Here is a 19,758-nt window from a genome sequence, read left to right on the forward strand (position 1 = left end):
CACATGAAGAACGGTTGTCATGGTTTGAATATGAAATGTTCTCCCAAAAGGCTCATGTGTTGAAGGCTTGGTCCCCATATGCTGGCACTACTGAGAAATGATTTAATTACAAGGGTAATAACTTTATCAATGGATTAATGAATTGATGAGCTGAGTTCATAGATTAAAGAAGGGTATAATTGGAGAATGTAGATCACTGAGCGAGTGCCTTTGAAAAGTATATAAATACATATGTATGTATACTGATATTTATGTAAGTATACAATAGATATGTATATAATGTATGTTTCTCACTCCCACCCCGCCTTCCCCTTCTTTTCCTCTTGCCCATCCTTCTCCTGCTCCTCTGTCTCTTCCTGGCTGTCGTGCAGTGAGCAGTTTTCCTCCTCCATGATGTTCTGCCTCACCAGAGGTCCAGACCATAAAGCCAAGTGACCATGGACTAAAGCTTCATAAACTTGAACCCAAACACTTTCTTTATGTTGTTTTTCTCAGATATTTGCCACAAGTAATAAAAATTAACACAAAAGTTCTTTCACATATAATCAGAATTGATATTCAAAACACTTTAGCCAGGTGAACAGGTTCTGCTGAGTGAAGGCAGGTGTCCATTCTCAGGGCTGCAAACAATGCATGTGGCCCTCTGGACAACCTGTTTCAGGTTTACAGCACCTCTTAATCCATCTCAAATCCCATTCCTAGATGGAGTGCAATTAGCCAGAGCCATTTCCCACATCTACCTATAGTCTAAGCAATGGGACTGAAGGAACAGAGTTATATAAAAATGGCCACCAGAAGTCGCTTCTATTAGGAACAGATGCATAGACACGGGTGATATCTGTGGACAGATATCCCAAATGTTATTCTACTGTGGTCATACAAGGTTGACCTCTCAGACAAGGTTCTCTGATCCCTCTGTTTTCACTCTTCAAATCCATGGCCACTCAACATACACAAATCCTCATGGAGCCAAAGAACACCCCACTTCTGGGAAAGGCTTAGTCCCAGCACAAGAGTTCACTGACGTGGTGGCTGACATCCTGCGAAGAGAAGCCACTAATGGGGAAGAGAGAAGCAAAGGAAGGTAAAACTGCCTTCTGCCTCGGGGCCCCAGAGGCCTGCCAGCTTCTTGCTCTCCGGCTGTGTCTTCTACTGGAGGCCAGTGTGCAGTGGCTGACTCTCTGGGAAGCACTGCATGGGCCCAGAGCTGGTGAGAGAATATCTGCAGGGAATGTCAAAATCAAAGACCTGCTCGGTGCCAAGCAGGAAGCCAAGGTCTGTGAGCTGGAGCCACACAGCGCAAAGGGACCAGACAGAGAGGCCAGAGCTGATCCCAAAAGGCAGGGGTGTGGCCAAGAGAAGACCTCGGAAGGAAAGGAGACAGTGAGCAGAGCATGAAGGCTCAATACACTGCACACACATGCCAAGAGGCATCTGGATCCGGCTCTGAGGACAGTGGTGTGCATGGGAGGCATAAGAGACTCACATTCTGCTGCTGGGAATAGAAGTCTTTCTGGAGGGAGTCACTGATATATATTAAAAGCCACTGAGGAGAGCCAGGCATGGTGCAATACATCTGCATGGGAGACTACAGAAGGAGAATCACCTGAGCCTCAAGTGAAAGACTGCCCTTGGCGATATGGCAGACAAGACACCCGTCGTTTTTCTCTTTTTCTTCATTATTCTTCATACGATATATTACCATCACAGCCTCCTTTCCCTCTCCTCCTCCCAGTTGCAGCCCCCACCTCCCCTTTTCCCCAGATCCACTTCCCTGCCCTATTTCTCTTTAGAAAAGAGTTTCCCAGGGGCATCCACCAAACACGGCGTTAACAACATGCACTAAGACTAAGGATAAACCCTCATATCAAGTCTGGATAAAGCAATCCCGTAGGAGGAAAAGGGTTCCACAAGCAGGCAAAAGAGTAAGGAGCAGGAGACCCACAAAACCCCAAGCTAAACAACTACAGCATGTACGCAGAGGGCCTGGTGCAGACCCAGGCAGGCTCCGCAACTGCCACTTCTGCGAGCCCCTGTGAGTCTTACTTGGTTGATTCTGTGGGCTGAGTTCTTCTGGAGACACCCATCTTTGTTGGTTGTTTATCTGTTTGTTTGTTTGTTTGTTTGTTTGTTTGTTTTTCAACTTGGTTTCTCTGTGTAATAGAGCCCTGGATGTCCTGGAAGTTGCTTTGTAGACCAGGCTGATCTTGAACTCAGAGATCTGCCTGCCTCTGCCTCCCAGGTGTTGGTACTAAAGGACTTTGCCACCACACCTAGTGACACTCATCTTTTAAAAGGGAAAAAATGATGAAGGTAGTGATGATGATGGCTTCTCTACACCCAGAATCCACTGTTGTTTCTCCAGCTTCTGGAAAACAACCTGGCAGGCAGGAAGGACTCAACAAAATAAAAGTGATAAGCGAAAGGCAGATATGTGTGAGGAAGTTTGGCATAATAATGAAGTAGGAAGAACCCACCACCAGTGCAGGACTTACTAAGAAAGTGTGGCATAGCCCTGTATGTATGAATGAATATATTTCAAATGACATCACCAATTAACACCTCTTGTTTCAGAAGAAAAGTCAGGACCTCGATGGATGACAAAATACGAGCAAAAGTAATCCATTTCATTTTTAAGGTGAAGCCTCACTTTGTAGCCCAGGCTTGCCTGCAACTCACAATGTACCCCAGGCTGACTTCAAACATATGGGCAATCCTCCAGCCTCAGTCTCCCATGTGCTGGGTTACAGTATGAACTATAGTGCCTGGCGCAAAAACATCTCACATTTTATATTTTAAAAAGTGAACATATGCACAGAAAAATGTTAATAGTTAATCCAAACAATAAGAAAGGGAGAAGATTTTTAGACTGCCTTAATGATTTTTTTTCATTTAGTTTATTTCCACGTTCTAATTTTCTACAATGGTTGTATGTTATCTGTATAATTAAAAACAGTACCAAAAGAACTAGGCACGTGACAGTATGTCTTAAGCATTCCCTGGCATGCACAAAGCCCTGGGTTGAATCCTCTGCACAGGAAAAATATAGATACATAACATAGAAAGAAAATTAAATATGAAAGCATGTGTGTGTTCAGGTGTATTGTATAAGTGAACATAAGAGTATGCATATGTATGTGAGTGCGTATGTTGGGGTATGTGTGAGTCTGTATAAGCATTTGTATGAATGTATGTATAAAGGTATGTATGTTTGCATGTATGTATGCATATATGCATGCATGTATGTATATTGGGGGTATTCTTGTGTATGTGTGTGTGCATGTGTGCGAGTGTATGTGTTCAGAGGATTGCGAGTGTGTATGCATGTGTATGAGTGTATGTTATTCATGTGTATGAATATGTGTGTTCAGGTGTGTGCATGTATGTCTGAGTATATATTTTTGTATTATGTGCTCAAATTCATGTATGAGTGAGCATATGTTCATGTGTGTGTGCATATGTGTGTAAGTGTATGTGTTCAGGGGGTATATTCATCTGAGTATGTGTGAGAGTATATGTGGGCATGAGTATGTGTATTTAGGCATATGTATATGAGTGCATGTGTTCAGATGTGTGTATGTATGTGTTTGGGGGGGGTGTGCATGTACGTGTGAATGTATGTATTCAGGTGTATGTGTGTGCATGTGTATTGAGTATATCTGTTCAGGTGTATGAATCTGTGTATGAGTGTGTGTGAAACTATGTATGTGAGTGTATGTATTCATTTGTTCATGTGTGAATATGTGTGTTAGTGTAAGTGTTCAGGAATGTGAATCCATGTATGCATGCATAAAAATGTATGTTAATGTGTTCTGTGTATATGTGCATGTGTATGTGAGTGTGCGTATGTGTGTCTGTCTGTCTGTCTGTCTGCCTGCCTGTCTGTCAGAGGTCAACCTCAGGCACATCATACCTCAGGTGTCAAAAGCCTTTCATCTTGTTTTTTGAGATAACATTTTCCACTGGGACTCTCCAATTAAGGGAGGCTGATCTAGGGATCTTTCTTCCCCAGCACTGGAATTTCAAAGGCAGGCAGCATCACACCCAGTTTTTTACAGGAATCTGGAGATCGAACTCAATTCTTCACTCTTGCATGGTAAGCACTGTATGAACTGAGCTATCTCCCAAGCCCAAGGGTTTCTCATCAAGAAAGAAAAACAGAAGTTGGAGCAAGAGTGTGATCTGTTAGCCGTCAACCAAACAAAGGGTTTCTGAGTGCTGGTGACATGTGACAGTCAGTGCTTCAACAGGGCAGTGGCAGCAAATCTCAGGTGCCAGGAGACATGAGTCTGTTGGGACTCTCGCCTACCTGGGGACCGCCAGCTTCGTAGGGCTACAGCCAGGGACAGATGGAGACAGAACAGACAATTGGAGTGAACAGTAGAACAGGAGAGGCAGGATTACAGCCAGGCAGAGGCAGAGGTGCAGCGAGGCTGCAGAGACTGCAGAGTTCACCCGGCATGGGGAATCGAATAAATCTAGTTTATTAGGAAAACAATTTTAATTTTAATTTAAAAGCTCAAGTTGTGCTAGCCACTGTGCTAGGTGTCAGACATCCATCTCATCCTTAACCCAGGAGCAGTCTCCATTGATAGACACTTGCAAATGGAAAATGAGTTTTCTCCAAGGCAGTGTCACTGGGGAAACAAACCACTCTTAAGGGTAGCCTGCATGTCCAGCAGAAGATGGCCAGCACGAATAAACTTAACGGCATCTTTGAAGGTTTTTGTCCCATAATTTTAAGTAAGGGCATTTGTTTTAACCTTATAGATCCTTTGCCTATATATTACGGCTTCCAGTTTTGTGGTTTTCAGGGGGTTTCTGTGTGTGTGAACATGTGTGTCTCTGATCCGTATGTATTTGTCGTACATTTTCTTTGGCTCCTTTTCTTGTTTAGTTGTTTTTGTCCTATTCTGATTTGTTTGTTTTTGTCATATCTGATTTTGTTTTCTTTTTTTGTCATTTTTTACCATAGATACCTGTTTGTCTTCTAACAAGAGACAGAAAGGGTGTGGATCCAACACTTGGGGCCAGAGACACTGGCAACCATACTGCAGATCTTCAGCTCTCCTTGAAATCCAATCCCCAGTCTCATCCCTAGCTCTGCAGTGGACCACCTGCTGCGGCCTCCTCTCCTCTCTGCTCCCATCTCCAGTGGATAACACAGATCTCCCCGACTCCAAACTTCCTCCCCACCCCTTCTCACTCCTAGTTTCATCCCAGCAAGAACTGCAGCAAACACTCCCCAGGAACCCACCAGCCAAGCCTGCCAGAGAAACAAGTAGGCCAGTTTTTTCCCCAGCTCTGTAACAGACTCCCTGCTGTGGCCTCTCCTCGCGCGCTCTCTGCCCCCATTGCCAGGGGACTAAACAGATCCTAATGGAACACCCTGCTTTCCTACATTCTGTGGACCTCCTCAGCACCACCCCTCCTGGCTCATCCTCATTTTTCATTAATTAATTAATTAACTAATTATTTACCATCCCAATAAGAGCTCCCTCATCTCCCCTCATACCCCCATCCACCCATCCTCACCCTTAAGTGTCCACTCCCAAGACCTAGACACACATTTTACCTGGAACCCCCACTGACCACACCTAGCGGGATCCCAGAAAACTTTCCAACCAAGCAACAGCCACCACACTCTCCTACAATCCAGAGATGGAAACAAAAAGGAACAAAACACCCACCTGACGAAGACAAGACCAGAGACCAGCACCTTCCCAACCCCAGATGCCTAGATTCCAGCATAAAAACACAGTCAATAACACCCAGGACAGTCTATCTCCACTAGAGCCCAGCAACCCCACCACTACAGGCCCTGAGTGTTACGACACAGCTGAAGCACAGAGACCTTAAACTACCCTTTATGGATAAGGACAAAGGTCCTTAACGAGAAAATTAATAAATCCCTTAAGGAAATCTATGAAAACACAAGCAAACGGGGGAAGGAAATGAATAACACAGTTCACGATGTGAAGTAGAAATAGAAACAATAAGTAAGACCCAAGTGAGGGGTCAATGAGGGGTCAATGAGAGATTTAGACTCAGAGAGGAGCATCAGAGGCAGAGCTCACCAGCAGAATACAAGAAGTGAGAGGCAGGCACTGAAGACACAATAGAGAAACAACTGGATACCTCAGTTAAAGAAAACATTAAATCCAAGACATTCCTGGCACAAAGCATCTAGGAAATTTGGGATGCCGTGGAACGAGCAAATCTAGGAATCGTAGGAAAAGAGGAAGGAGAAGAAACCCAGGTCAGAGGCACAAAAATGTTTTCAACAAAATCATAAAGGAAAATTTCCCTAACTTAAAAAAAGAGATACCTATTGAGGTACAAGAATCATACAGAAAACTAAATGGACTAGACCTAAAAGGAAATTCAAAATAATCAAAATACCAAACATGAAAAGCAAGAAAGAATGTTAAAAGCCACAAGGGAAAAAAACAAGTATCATATAAAGGCATCCCTACTAGAAGAACACCTGGATTCTGTTTGGAGCTTCTAAATGCCAGAAGGGCCTGGAGAGATGATCTACAGACTCTAAGAGTCCATAGATGCTATCCCAGGCTACTATACCCAGCAAAACTTTCAATTATAATAGAGACAATAAGGCATTCCATGATAAAACCAAATTTAAGCAATATCTATTTATAAACCCAGCCCTATTGAAGGCACTAGAAGGAAAACTCTAACCTAAGGAAGACACGAGGAATAAATAATCCCAGACCAGCAAATTAAGAGAGAAAACACACACATCACTACAAATGAACTCAGAGACTGAGGCAGCATGCACAGGGCCTGCACAGGTCTGCACCAGATGGGGTCCTAGTGCCGAAAGAAGTGGGCACATGCCCCATCCCTAACCCAGAAGCTATCTCCAATGGATAACCATTTGAAAAGGAACATTTAGTTTTCCGCAAGGAAGTCTCACTAAGGAAATAAACCACTCTTAAGGGTAGGCTGTATGTTCAGCAGTATACGCCCAACAGAAAATGAACTCAATGGAATCTTTGGAGGTTCTTTGTCTCCTAATGTCAAGTCAGGACTTTTCCTCTTTTTTTTAAAAAAATTATTTCAATTTTTATTTTATTTATGTATACATCCTTTTTTCTCTTTTACCTACAGAGCCTTTGAGTATAAATTATGGCTTCCACTTTAGTTTTTTTGTGGTATTCCTGAGTGTGAAAGCAAGTGGGTCTCTACATCTATGTCCAATTCTAGTGCATTTTCTTGGACTTTTCCTTTTGCTTGTTTTGACCTATTCTGATGTGTTAGTTTTTATATCATGTTATATTATATGTTATATTATATTACATTATATTTTACTATTATCTCTTAGTAGCCTGTTTTTTAATGAGGGGCAGAAAGAGTGGATCAGGATGAAATGGGGGTGGGGAGGAACTGGGAGGAGTAGAGGGAGGGGAAACTATAATCAAAATATTATGTGAGAAAAAATCTATTTTCAATAAAAGGGAAAACATATAAGGCATTGATCTGGATGGGAGGGGATGTGGGGAGGAACTGGGAGAAGCAAGGGGAGGGGAAACTATAATTAGAATATAGTATATGAAAAATCTATCGTCAATCTTAAAATATTAAAGAGAAATATAGCAAAGTCCTGTTTTCACATAGAGTCAAGTGGGGGCAGGAACAAATTGACTAATCAACTAACAAACACAAGAAAAATATTAGATAGTGATGTTTAATCCGTGCAGTGTCCCACGGCCTTACTTCAGAAGGAACACCTCACAGGAAAATAAACAAAACAAACATTCCTGTATTCATCACCTTCAACAATTCTTAGCATTTTGCTGTTTGCTTTTCTGTTTCTCTGTTGCTAATGCTGTTGGTGACATGTTTTAGATTTAAGTGCAAACATCCTCACATTTGCTCTTGAATGCAGGCATAGCATCCATCTCTGAAAACGACAATTTTTAGCCAAGCGCGGTGGCCTATGTCTGTAATCAAAGAAGTGGGGAGGCAGGAGGATCTCAAATGGAAGCTTATCATCAGCTACATAGCAAGCTATGTGAGACCTAGTCTCAAGAAAAAAAAAGTACATTTCATACTTAGTACTGTTGCCATACCCAGCAGAATTCGCAATAGCTCTTTAATATAACCAAGTTCATGGCCTATGCCTATATATGAATACATAGCGTGTTTCCAAAACATGTCCTCCTGCTGGTCTCTCAGACGAGGGCCCAATCTGCACACTGGGGGCTCATCTTCTCTTCTAACGTTCATTTAGTGTCTGTACATCTTCATCTCTGTCTTCAGACGCAACTCGGTTTTCAAAATGACTGTTAGCCAACTGTCATGTACCCCAAAGAAGACTCATCCTAGCCAGAACCAGACAAAGAAATGGCATTTGTGGGCCACAAATGCTGCAGCCAGATCCCATCCATGGTAATTAGTGAAATCATTAGCCTAGGACAAAGAGAAACGAGAGGCAATATTATGGTAGCTGTCTTAATTAGGGTTTCCATTGCAGTGAACGTACACCGCAACCAAGGCAACTCTTTTACAGGACAACATCTAATTGGGGCTGGCTTGCAGAGGCTGAGAGGTTCAATCCATTATCCTCATTGCAGAAAGCATGTCAGCATACAGGCACCATGGTGCTGGAGGAGCTGAGAGTTCTACACCTTGTTCTGGAAGGCAAACAGGAGAAGACTGGCTTCCAGGTAGCCAGGCCGAGGATCTCAAAGACCAACTTCCTCCAATGATGCACTTCCTCCAACCAGGCCACATCTCCTAATAGTGCCTCTCCCTGGGCCAAGCATATTCAAATCACCACAGTGGCCTACACCTACAATGCCAACAGTGGAAATCAGAAGCCAGCCTGGTCTACATAGCAAGCTTCAGTCTGGACTAACCAGAGCTACATGGTGAGACCCTGTCTTAAAGAAGGGGAGAGAGGGAGGAAGGACAGGAAAAGACAAGACAAGTGACACTCTCATGAAGCATCCCATACATACATAAGGAACAATGGCTTTTCTTTCCGTGCCTTCTTATATAGTTCAGAGAAGCTAATACATGTCCTGGAAAGTGTCTGCAAATGAGAACTCAACTCTGCCTTTATGCCTGTGGGGTTACAGGACTTTAGCCAAGCCTTTCACGTCCTTGTATATCAATTCTTTATCTTAAAAATGAGAACAATATCACTATGGTGTTTGAGGGTGACAAGAATTAACTTAATCCGCCATGTCCCTTACAGTGCTTCATTTTCATATACGGGACCAGTAAAATAGCTCAGCCCAAACGGTGAGTGCTGCCAAACCTAGTGACTTGAGTTTAATCCCTAGAATAAGTTGTCCTCTCATCTACACACATGTGCAATCACACACACACACACACACACACACACACACACACACACACACACACAATGTAAACAAACCAAAACAGAAACAAAAACAAACTCCTCTCCTGTACAACCTGATGATTACCAACTACCAACCCCATCTTTTTCTTCCTCACAACTGTGCAAGGCTACATTTCCCAGCCTCCCTTGTGGTTAAATGTGGCATTGCACTCACAGTCTCAGAGAATGTAAGATTTCCGTCTTCCCTCCTCCACTCTCCAGCTTTTGAGACTTTGTAGCTTGCCTGCCCTGGAGGTGGGGGTTCTTTTAAGTTCTAAAAAAAAAAATTGTCCTTGATCTTATATTTGTGTCCATCCTTAAATTCTTTTATTTATAAGAAAAGACCCCCAAGGGGGCATGTGATTTCTCTTTTATCATTTGATAATTATGAAGCAACCCCAAATTTCAGTAGTTTTTTAGCTATTTGAGGTGCCACTGATTGTATATTGACTTACACATCCATTTAAAAATGTGAAAAAAAATGGGTCGGAAGCTTGGTGAAATTAGAAATTCCATACTTCCAACAGATATGTTTCCCTGGTTGACTTTTTTTTGTTTGTTTGTTTTGAGACTGCATTTTTAAATACAACATTTCTTCCTCCCCTTTCTCTCCAAACTCGTACACACCCCTCCCTGCTCTCCTTCAAATTCATGCCCCTTTTCATCAGTTGTTACTGCATATATGTATTTATTTGTGTATTCATATTATTCATATTAGGTCCAAATATGAGTCTATATGTTACCTGTATGTATGTTTTCAGGGCTGACTGTATGACACTGGACAATTCATTGGTGTGCTCTTCCATGGGGAGGGCCATCTCTCCTGTTCCCAGCCTTCCTCAGTTGCCTTCAGTTCTTGTGTAGGGTTGAGGCCGTGTGGGCTTTTCTCCATGCGGTTGGCATGTTCTCTGGTGTTCAGCTTCTTGTTCAGCTCACATTTGGCTGATGTGAAGATGGTTGGATTTTATAGGAGTACATTCTGTGGTTACTAATTGACTTTTGAAACTCACCCATGGCTTAAACCAAACTTGTCTGGGTGTTCCAAATCCTGCATTTGGCTTTGTGTCAGTTTAAGTATAGCTAGTGTCTATAACAGATAAACCCCACATCTTTCTGGGTGTCTTGAGTAAAGTTCAAGCCAGGGTTCCTTGTTGACAATAAGAACTCTTTTTAGAGAGACCTTGACACAGAGATCATGACCAGGTCTCTCCAGGAGTTGGCATCTTACATAAGAGTGTTAGGGAAAGGAAGTTTAGAGGAGAAGCAGAACAAAGAAGTCACGCTTTTCTGAATAATTCAGAAAGGCAGACAGACTTACAAAGCTATATGAGTTTAGCCTGTAAGCTGCTGTCCTAGGGGACAGGAATTCTATTATCTCATCAAGGATTAATTATTCCATTTATCTCTTCAGCATGGCTTAAAATGAGTCCACTTTTCTAGAGGTGGTCCTTTGGCCAAGTGAATGACCTGGCCCAACTGGAATGTTAGGTCTCTACTTAGGCCAGGCCAGAGATTCTATTCTCTTGACCAAAGCCTACAGAGGCTACAGAGTGCGCTCTTCTCTTCTCTTCTCTTCTCTTCTCTTCTCTTCTCTTCTCTTCTCTTCTCTCTCTCTCTCTCTCTCTCTCTCTCTCTCTCTGATTCTTTCCCTTTGTTGTGTGACAAAACTCCTCCTGTAGAGTTCCTATATACACATCTACTCACCCCAGATAGAGAATCCTAGACACCCCAAAGTATGGATATCATCGAAGTCTAAGTTGGTGAACCAATTAGTGTTTGGGGGTTACTTACAAGAATATATGTGAGGGGCTACTTACAGGGGCAGAATGACTTGCAAACAGCTGCATCACCAAAGCCCACCCCAGTACAGGTTACAGTTCACAAAAGCTGGGAACCTGGAGCACAAGGGACAGTCCACAGGAAGCTCAACAGACAGGAGAGTATCTTTTCCAAGTGACTCGGTTGAGCTAAACCTCTTTCGGGCAGTTTGGCTAGTATCTTTCAGGAAGGTCTCCCCACAGATGTATGTGTCCTTAGCTAATGTTTTGTTGTTGTTGTTGTTGTTGTTGTTGTTGTTGTTTTGATGTTGTATTTTAATTACAACATTTCTCTTTTCTAATTAAAACTGCTTCTCCTAGGTAGCTAGTCTGGTCTCAGAGTCTTATTTGCAGCTTTTCTCTTCAAAGAATCTTCTTTGAAACTTGGCTTTCTGAGACTTCTTCACTGTTTGATTGCTTACTAGGACAGGGAGAGGCCTAATGAATCTGGTCAGTTTCAGGTACTTCCTGAAGCTATTTTGAATTGTTTACCTTCCTGCTTAAGGGACTTCCCTGCAGAATATGAAATGTTTCAGTCTTGAGAAACTATGACATAGCATTGTTGAGGAAAATGTATTGTTAATACCATAAGTATTGGTTTAATGGCAATTATAATGTCCTCAAAAAGATCCCAGGCTGATCTGTCACTAAAATGAAGAGTAATTATGTACTGTGACTGAGGATGCAATTCGGTAGAGCTGGCCTAGCATGCAGGAAGCTCTAGGTTTAGTCCTCAGTACTGTATAAGCCAGGTATATGACCATCACTCCTTAGGTAGATGCAGGAGGATCAAAATTTCACAGCATCACCCACAGCCAAACCTTGATGGAGCTCCGAGAGTCTTGTGAAAGAATTGGGGGAAGGATTGAGGGACCTGAAGAGGAAAGAGACTCCACAGGAAGTCCAACAGGTCAACTAGCCTGGACCCTTGGGGGCTTCGAGAGAGTGAACCAACAACCGAAGAACAAGAATGGGCTGGACCTAGAGCTCCGCCCCCCAACACACACACACACACACACACACACACACAGAGACAGACAGAGCAAATGTGCAGCTCAGACTTCATGCGATCCCCCAACAACTGGAGCATGGAGATGAGGGACTGTCTCTGAATCTGTTGGCTGTCTGTGAATTCTTGTCCCCCTAACTGGGCTGCCTTATCTGGCCCCAGTGGGAGAAGATGCGCTGAGTCCTGAAGAGATTTGATTGCCAAGGTAGGGTGATACCCAGGGGGGCCTCCTTCTTCTTAAAGGAGAAGGGGAAGTGGAATGAGGGGAAGAGCTGTGAGGGGGACCAGGCGGAGGGGGTGTAAAGTGAATAAATAAATTAATTACTTTTTTTAAAAGTTCACAGCATCCTGGGCTCCATGAGACATGTTTTTTCTTACCTTTTTTTTCCCCTTAATTTTTAAAAAGGCAAAGAAAGGCCAGCAAGATGTTTCATCTGGTAAAGGAGACGGCCGCCAAACCTGATGTCCTGGATTCGATCCCAGAACCTGTATGATAGAAGGAAAGAGTTTATTCCTGCAGGTTGTTCTCTAATTGCCACACATGTGACATGGCTTATGCTGTGCCCATGTTCACACAGAACACACACACACACACACACACACACACACACACAAAACACTAAACATTAAACACAAAAACAACAGTTTAAAGGCCAGGAAAAAAACAGTTCCCTGGAAAATAAAAATCTACATAACAGCCAGACTTAAAGGAGACCTTTGAATACAGGGAACACAAAAATTTCTGTGTAATAAGAAAGCTTTTCTCCCTGGTCTTTTAATTTCATGGAAAGACACCAATAATGGTATGGGGTACAATTGATAAGATACCTTAGATTTTGTGAAATTATCAATAATTAAATATGCTAGTCATTTGGGGCCTAGAAAGACAGTGTGATAACTCAGAACAATTCTCCCTCACATAGGTTCCAGTTCTACATGTCACCTACACCATCTAATTTAATCATTGTCATAACCTTATGAGTGGGTCGTCCTCACGTATGATTACAAATTAATTGTCTGTGTTATCATACAGGAAAGGAATAAAGTGCTACAAGGATGAATACCAGGCTGGAGATGTAACTGTTGGTAGAGCGCTTACCCAGCATGCATGAGGTTCTGAGATCAATTCCCAGCACAATAAAGCCAGATCTGGTAAGGCATCCTTGCAATCTCCAGGTGGAGGCGGAATGATAAGCTCATGTGTCTCCTTGCCACATAGAATCTGAGTTCCTTCTGCTGTCTTTGTTCAATCCCACTGTTCACTCTGCAAGACAACCCTGAACCAAATTGGAAACATACAGGTCCGAGACCTGGAAGAAATCAACTCAAAGGTACTTTAGCCAGGCGTGGCAGCACACGCTTGGAATCTCAGTAATTGAGGCTGCAATTGCTTCAAGTTCAAGACCAGCTTGAGCTACAGTACATAACCCTGTCTCAAAAAATATTAAAATTAAAATAGTAAATAAACCACAGGACCCAGGTACAAAGGCAGGAACCTGTAGTCCCAGTTACCAAAAAGGCTGTGGCTGGAGGATTGTTCATGCCCAGGAGTCTGAGGCTGGCACGGGCAACATCGTGAGACCCTATCTCTTCAAATAATTCAAAAGACATTTTCAAGGGGAGATGCTCGGAAGTAGAGGATGTGGTTGCATACAAAAACCTTGGCTTCAATACCTAACACCAAAAAGAAAATGTTCTGTGCCTTCCTCTCTACCACCCATGAACTTTGAGACTAAACCCTGACTAAGTCTAGCCAGCCTTGCTATCTCCTCCAGCCTCTTCCCTCACTGCAATTTCTTCTTCATCCTTTTCCTGCACTGTTTTTCAGTACCCGGCCTGGCACCCAGGGCTCATACATGATGAGCAAAGACTATGGCTAAGCTGCAGCCCCCTCCCCTCTGTCCTTCTGCTTCAGTCCCAACCCAGAATCCAGCCTGCACTCTCCTCACTTCTGGATTTTGTCCCTGCTACCCTTTCTGATCTTTCCAATTTATGACAACTGTATTTCTCCACTTCCTTACCTATCACTCAGAAAGCTCATCCCTTCTAAGGTGGTATAAGGTTATAGAAATGAAAACAAAGGTGTCAAGACATGTTGAGTGGTTAGAGGGTTGCCCGGCATAGTTGAGATGCACAATAGGGACCAGCTGTGCTTATTCATGAACCTGTGCTTTGAAGACTTAACAAATCCGGCATGCTTCAGCCTTTCCCTGTCCATTGTGTTTATAAATGCATCTAGGCGTCGGAGTCCAGGGTGACATCCACAGCTTCCCTTTCTTTCTTCACCCATTTTTCTCCTGGCAGGACAAGCTTGGGGCTGTCTTTGAACAGTTCATCCTCAGAGGGATACAAGTAGGACTGACAAGGGACAGAATGTGTCTATGAAGGACATGAGCAAAAAGCCTCTATGACTGTGCCCTCTTGCTGGCTGTGGGATCACATTAAGATGTAGGAGCCCAGGGCTGGAGAGATGGCTCAGTGGTCAAGAGCACTGACTGCTCTTCCAGAGGTCCTGAGTTCAATTCCCAGCAACCACATGGTGGCTCACAACCACCTGTAAAGGGATCTGATGCCCTCTCCTGGTGTGTCTGAAGAGAGCCATGGTGTAGTCACATACATTAAATAAATAAATTTTTTAAAAAAGGAAAAAAAAGAAGAGGTGGAGGCCAACAGCAATTTCACCACAAACTCTTAGGAAAGTCAGACGAATTCATTCAATGTTGGTGTGCAGTTATGGCCTGTCAACAGGCGTCTCCTGCAAAGGGAAGAACTTGCCACTAGGAGAAGATGAGGACCAAGACCCATGGGCCTCTCTCCTCAGCCCAGTAGCTGTGACTCAGCAGGAAGCCAGCCAAGGTTTGACTCACTCTCCCTCCTACTACCACACCCAGGGTTTTCCTCCAGGACTTGGAAAGTCTGCTTGCAGCTGGGAGTAAAGGGACAACCTGAGTCTACCAAAGCCAAGGCAATCATTTCTGCAACAATCTAATGCCTTAGTATTCAGAAGCACAAGCTCTCCCTTGGAGTAGAGTCTACCTGGGTTTCTTGTGCAATCTGGAGCAAAGTCCTTGGCCTTCTTAGCCAAGTTTGCCCATCGTAAATGAGAACAGCGATGGGTCCCTCACAGTAACAAGAAAATGTAGAGTAAAATGTGGTATGAGAGCTCTCTTCAACATGCCAGGCCTGGCCCCACTTCAATGCCTCTAGATGATGTCTAGATTGCTTTTGCCCCCTGTTAGCCCTATGACCAGCTACCTTACTTACTTGTAGTTTCTGCTAAATATTCATTTTATAAACCTCCTCTAATATTTTCCCCTGTCAAAAGACAAAAGTTGGGTCTAGCTGCTTCTTTGCTTGATCTGATTTTACAGATTTAATTGCTCATATTTGCAAATTATGAATCAGGGAAGCCCCCTAGTCTAAAAAAAATAGACTACCTGCCACGAGAAATGGCAGAAGTAGGTGATAAGGTGGAAACAAAGAAATAGAACAAAAGTGGGGCGGGCGTAAAGATACACTGACTGCTAGAGAGTTCGCCTAGTATATGAGCTGGCGTGCCCAATGCCCTGAGTCCTTAAACAGATAGATTCTAAGAGGGACACTCCTCATTACACTCAATCAGGCAGACTGGAGGCTCCTGCTTAGGTAAACTTGCTATCTGTCCCTTTAAGGTCTCAGTTTTCATCTGTGGCTTTAGTGTGAGTGACTCTATTTCGGGTTGGTCCTGCCCCGTGAGGTCCGGTGTAAAAGAACAGCTTTCAGTAGTTTTTGTTAGCATCGTTTTCTTTACCACTTAACCACTATCCAGTGATGGATCGTCTCTACTGATTTCCGGCAACCTGCTGCAGAATTCAAGTTCCGTGTTTGTCTGTTTTCTTCACAGCCCTATTCCCAATGCTTAGAGCTGCCAGTCTTGAAACAGTGCTCAATAAACACAAGTGCAATGGATGATATATATATATATATATTCAAATAATACAAGGCCACTTTCCATCGTCATATTCAAATGCATGACCCCTCAAAGAGCACAGGCAACTGCTGTTAGTATAGAACACCCAGTTAGTTCCAGAGTTTAGACAGATGGCTGATCAATATATGAATCAGATGGGACGGCTAGGGAGCTGTGAGAACGAGGAAGTTTGTGATTCCCTCCCACCTACAGGCATTTAAATTCAAATTTTAAAGATTACCTCTAACAGCCAAGAACACCTCTAAGCCACATCCCCTGATTCTGTCCTCACACTGTATATCCTTATCTCCCACTAGTTCTCCTGATTTAAAAATACTTAAGTATTAATTAATATTACCCAAAGCTTCTGGTTCTTCCCCAAATACTTTTTTCTGCATGAAGGCACCACCATAATGATATCCAAGACCCCAGAGTTCCCTGGCCCAAGAATCAGTTGCAATCTTTTTTAAATTTATTTTTAAAATTTTGTGTGTGTGTGTGTGTGTGTGTGTGTGTGTGTGTGTGTGTGTGTGTGTGTGTGTGTGTAAGGTTGTACATTTGAGTACGGGTGTCCTCTGGAGGCCAGAAGCAAGTGCCAGATCCCCTGGACTGCAGTTATAGGTGTTTGTGGATCACCTGCTTTCGGTGCTGGACCTGAATCCTGTGTAAGCCCATACTTGCTCTTAACCACTGAGCCCACCCCATCTCTCCAGCCTCCCAGTTACAATCCTGATTTGGGCTGCTTTGTTGAGGAACCCCACAACCTCTCTGCCAGAAGTTCAACTTAGAAAACATATCCGTGTACTCCCAAGGCCTGGGAAAGCTCCCGAAATGAAGGAATAAATGAGTGCCAACGGTCAGGATGGACTCTTCTCCAAGATGTCCCTGACTCCTCAGGATGAAAGACCACTGGCAATGGTCTCTGTTCACTTCAGTGTGTGGAGACTGAGGTGACTCCACCCTGGTCCCCAAGGACGCTGAGCGCTGAGCGGGAATTTGCCTCATGTTTGCAGAAAGGCCCATCCTGGTGAAGTTCCCAAACAAAGGGAGGCAGCTGGGAATAGAGAGCCATGTCGTCACTCCTACAGACGGAAATTGCCAGCACCCCTCCCACGCTCCCCCCACCTCCGCCACGTGGCATTTTCTCATTGAAATGGAGGGAAAGAATTAAGTCACCCTCTCACACACACCCGCAACAAACAGATGGGGAAAGGAGCCTAGGATGGACTTGAATTCTAATTTCCATCGAGCCTCCGCCCTCTCAACTGTGAGACAGGAAGAAACATCGAATAACCTGGTCATATTAACTGAAAATCACTTTCCATTCTGAGATAACTCTGCGCCTAGACCAACCCCTGGTGCACCACTACTGCTGAGCTCCCAGCTACAGCTCGGTAGGCGAGTGGAATGTCAGTCATTGCGACTGCAATTTAGGTTCAAGCGAATGCGGAGCCTAGACAACCAACCCACGCAGCAGCTCCCAGTGCCCACCACCACCCTGCGACTCAAAGCACTTTGAAAAGCATGTCTGTGCAGCTTATGAGGCCTCGTCACCACCCCCTCGATTCTCGGCAGCTTACTAGTCCCACCAATTCTCTGTCATTTTTAGAAAAGCTTTAACTCTTCACGGCTCATTGACAAACACAGGAGGGGATATTGTCTAGCAATTTCTGCTGGAAGCTTGGGCCCTAAGAGATGCCACTGGAAGTGCCTGGCAGTCCCACAGCCTTGGAAGCATCAAATCAACGGTTACACTGCCACAAGGCCTGGAGTGCTGAGACTAGGCCTTGCTCCCATACTGATACTTTATATCTGGTGTCCTGTACTCTCTCCTACCGAGTGAATACTGCTTGGCTGTAAATCTGAATGGAAACCAGTCAGACCAGGTTTTTTGCTCCCCAACTGCCGATGGGAAGAAGTGGGTATAGGGTTCAGGCCTTCTTCCCATTCCAGACCTGGTCTCCTGGAGTGAATATATATCAGGTCTTCTGCAGTCCTGAGAGCTGTTCATCTTTGTCTTCAAACTAAACCGTGAGTGGAGGAGAGTCGAACTGGGAAGGCCCAGGAATAGCTTTGCCACTAACCAACAAGTAATTTCATTTCTTTTTTTCTTTTATCCTCTTACTGAAAATGGATCTTTTTCTCATACGATAATTCCTGATTACAGTTTCTCCTCCCTCTGCTCCTCCCAGTTCCTCCCCACCTTCCCTTCCCTTCATTTCCTTTCAGTCTCTCATCAGAAAAGGCTTCTAAGAGATAACAACCAAGCATGGCAAAATAAGACGTAATAAGATAAAACAAAAACCATCACACAGAAGTTGGACAAGGGAAACCAACAGAAGGAGAAAGAGCCTAAGAGACAGCACAAAAATCAGAGACCCACTCAGTCACACACTCAGGAGTCCCATAGAAATACTAAGCTGAAAGCTAGAATTCACACACAGAGGACCTGTGCAGACCCACGCACGCCCTGTGACTGCTGCTTCAGTCTCTATGAGTTCGTGTGGTTTTTGCTCAGTTGATTTTGATGGCCTTGTTCTCCTGGTGCCCTCTATCCACCCCAGCTCTTGCACTTTCTGCCTCCTCTTCCATGGGGTTCCCTGAGCTCTGAGGGGAGAGCTCTGATGGGGACATCCCATTTAGAGCTATGTGTTCCAAGGACTCTCTCTACTCTCTCTATGTGATGTGTCACATATGTGACATATCCGTGCCTGTTCCCGTCTGCTGCAGGAGGAAGCTTCTCTGACGATGATTGAATAAGGCACTGATTTATAAGTATAGCAGAATATCATTAGAAGTCTTTTTATTGATACTTTTTTTTTAGACCAGTAGTGTTTGGTTTTACCCTAAGTCTCTAGGCTATCTAGTTTTTGGTCCTTGGTCACCCAAGCCGTGTCAGGTATGGGTTTCATCTCATGGAATGGACCTTAAGTCAAATCAGACATCGGTTGGCTCTTCCCACAAATTCTGTGACAAGATTGGCCTTTCGTATCTTTCAGGCAGTACAGTTTGTAGGTCAAAAGTTCTGTGGTTGTGCTGGTATCCACATTTCTCATTTTGTAGCCTTCCGAGTGCCTTTCTTCATCAACGACACTAGAACACAGAGGTGAGGGTCCACATAGGCACCAGCTTGGCGTCTCTATGCTCAACGAGTTGTGTGGGTATTGTATTGTCCTCAGCAGTGGGACAGCCCCACCCACCAGTCTGTGGAGACAATTCATTGTTTTAGCAACAGCCTGGGTTGTTTAGGGATTTCGATGGGACCTCTTGGCCAACAGCTCAATTAAATACAACCTAGACCTTGTACTGGAAGTTTCACTTGGTGTCAAGAGACGGCCATTTGGGGTTCAGTCTCCCTCACTATTTGTAAGTTAGATCATCTTCATATATTTTAGGAAGTTCCCACTGGTCTAAAGAGATGGTTCATCGGTTAGGAGCACTGATTGTTCTTCCAAAGATCCTGAGTTCAATTCCCAGCAACCACATGGTGGCTCACAACCATCTGTAATGGAATCTGACACCCTCTTCTGGTGTGTCTGAAGACAGCTTCAGAGTACATAAAATAAATAAATAAATCTTAAAGAAAAAAAAAAAGCTGGTGCCAGTAGCGTCT

At 43.8% G+C, this 19,758-nt stretch overlaps 1 protein-coding gene across 1 annotated transcript in view; it reads right to left on the reverse strand.

Moving 5' to 3' along the window:
• Positions 1-8,079: 8,079 nt before the first annotated feature.
• The window catches only part of LOC147995562 (uncharacterized), a 28,505-nt gene continuing 16,826 nt past the window's right edge, over positions 8,080-19,758 (reverse strand). The window contains exons 4-7 of the mRNA XM_087655046.1: positions 13,296-13,460; positions 12,575-12,682; positions 10,114-10,312; positions 8,080-8,433 (exon numbers count right to left, since the gene is read on the reverse strand). Of these exons, the coding sequence (XP_087511172.1) occupies positions 13,319-13,460 (142 nt within the window). The 3' untranslated portion in view covers positions 8,080-8,433; positions 10,114-10,312; positions 12,575-12,682; positions 13,296-13,318. The remainder of the gene's footprint in view (positions 8,434-10,113; positions 10,313-12,574; positions 12,683-13,295; positions 13,461-19,758) is intronic.

This window comes from Rattus norvegicus, chromosome 3 (genome assembly GCF_021556685.1).
Source record: "Rattus norvegicus strain SHRSP/BbbUtx chromosome 3, alternate assembly SHRSP_T2T, whole genome shotgun sequence".
Lineage (NCBI taxonomy): Eukaryota > Metazoa > Chordata > Mammalia > Rodentia > Muridae > Rattus > Rattus norvegicus.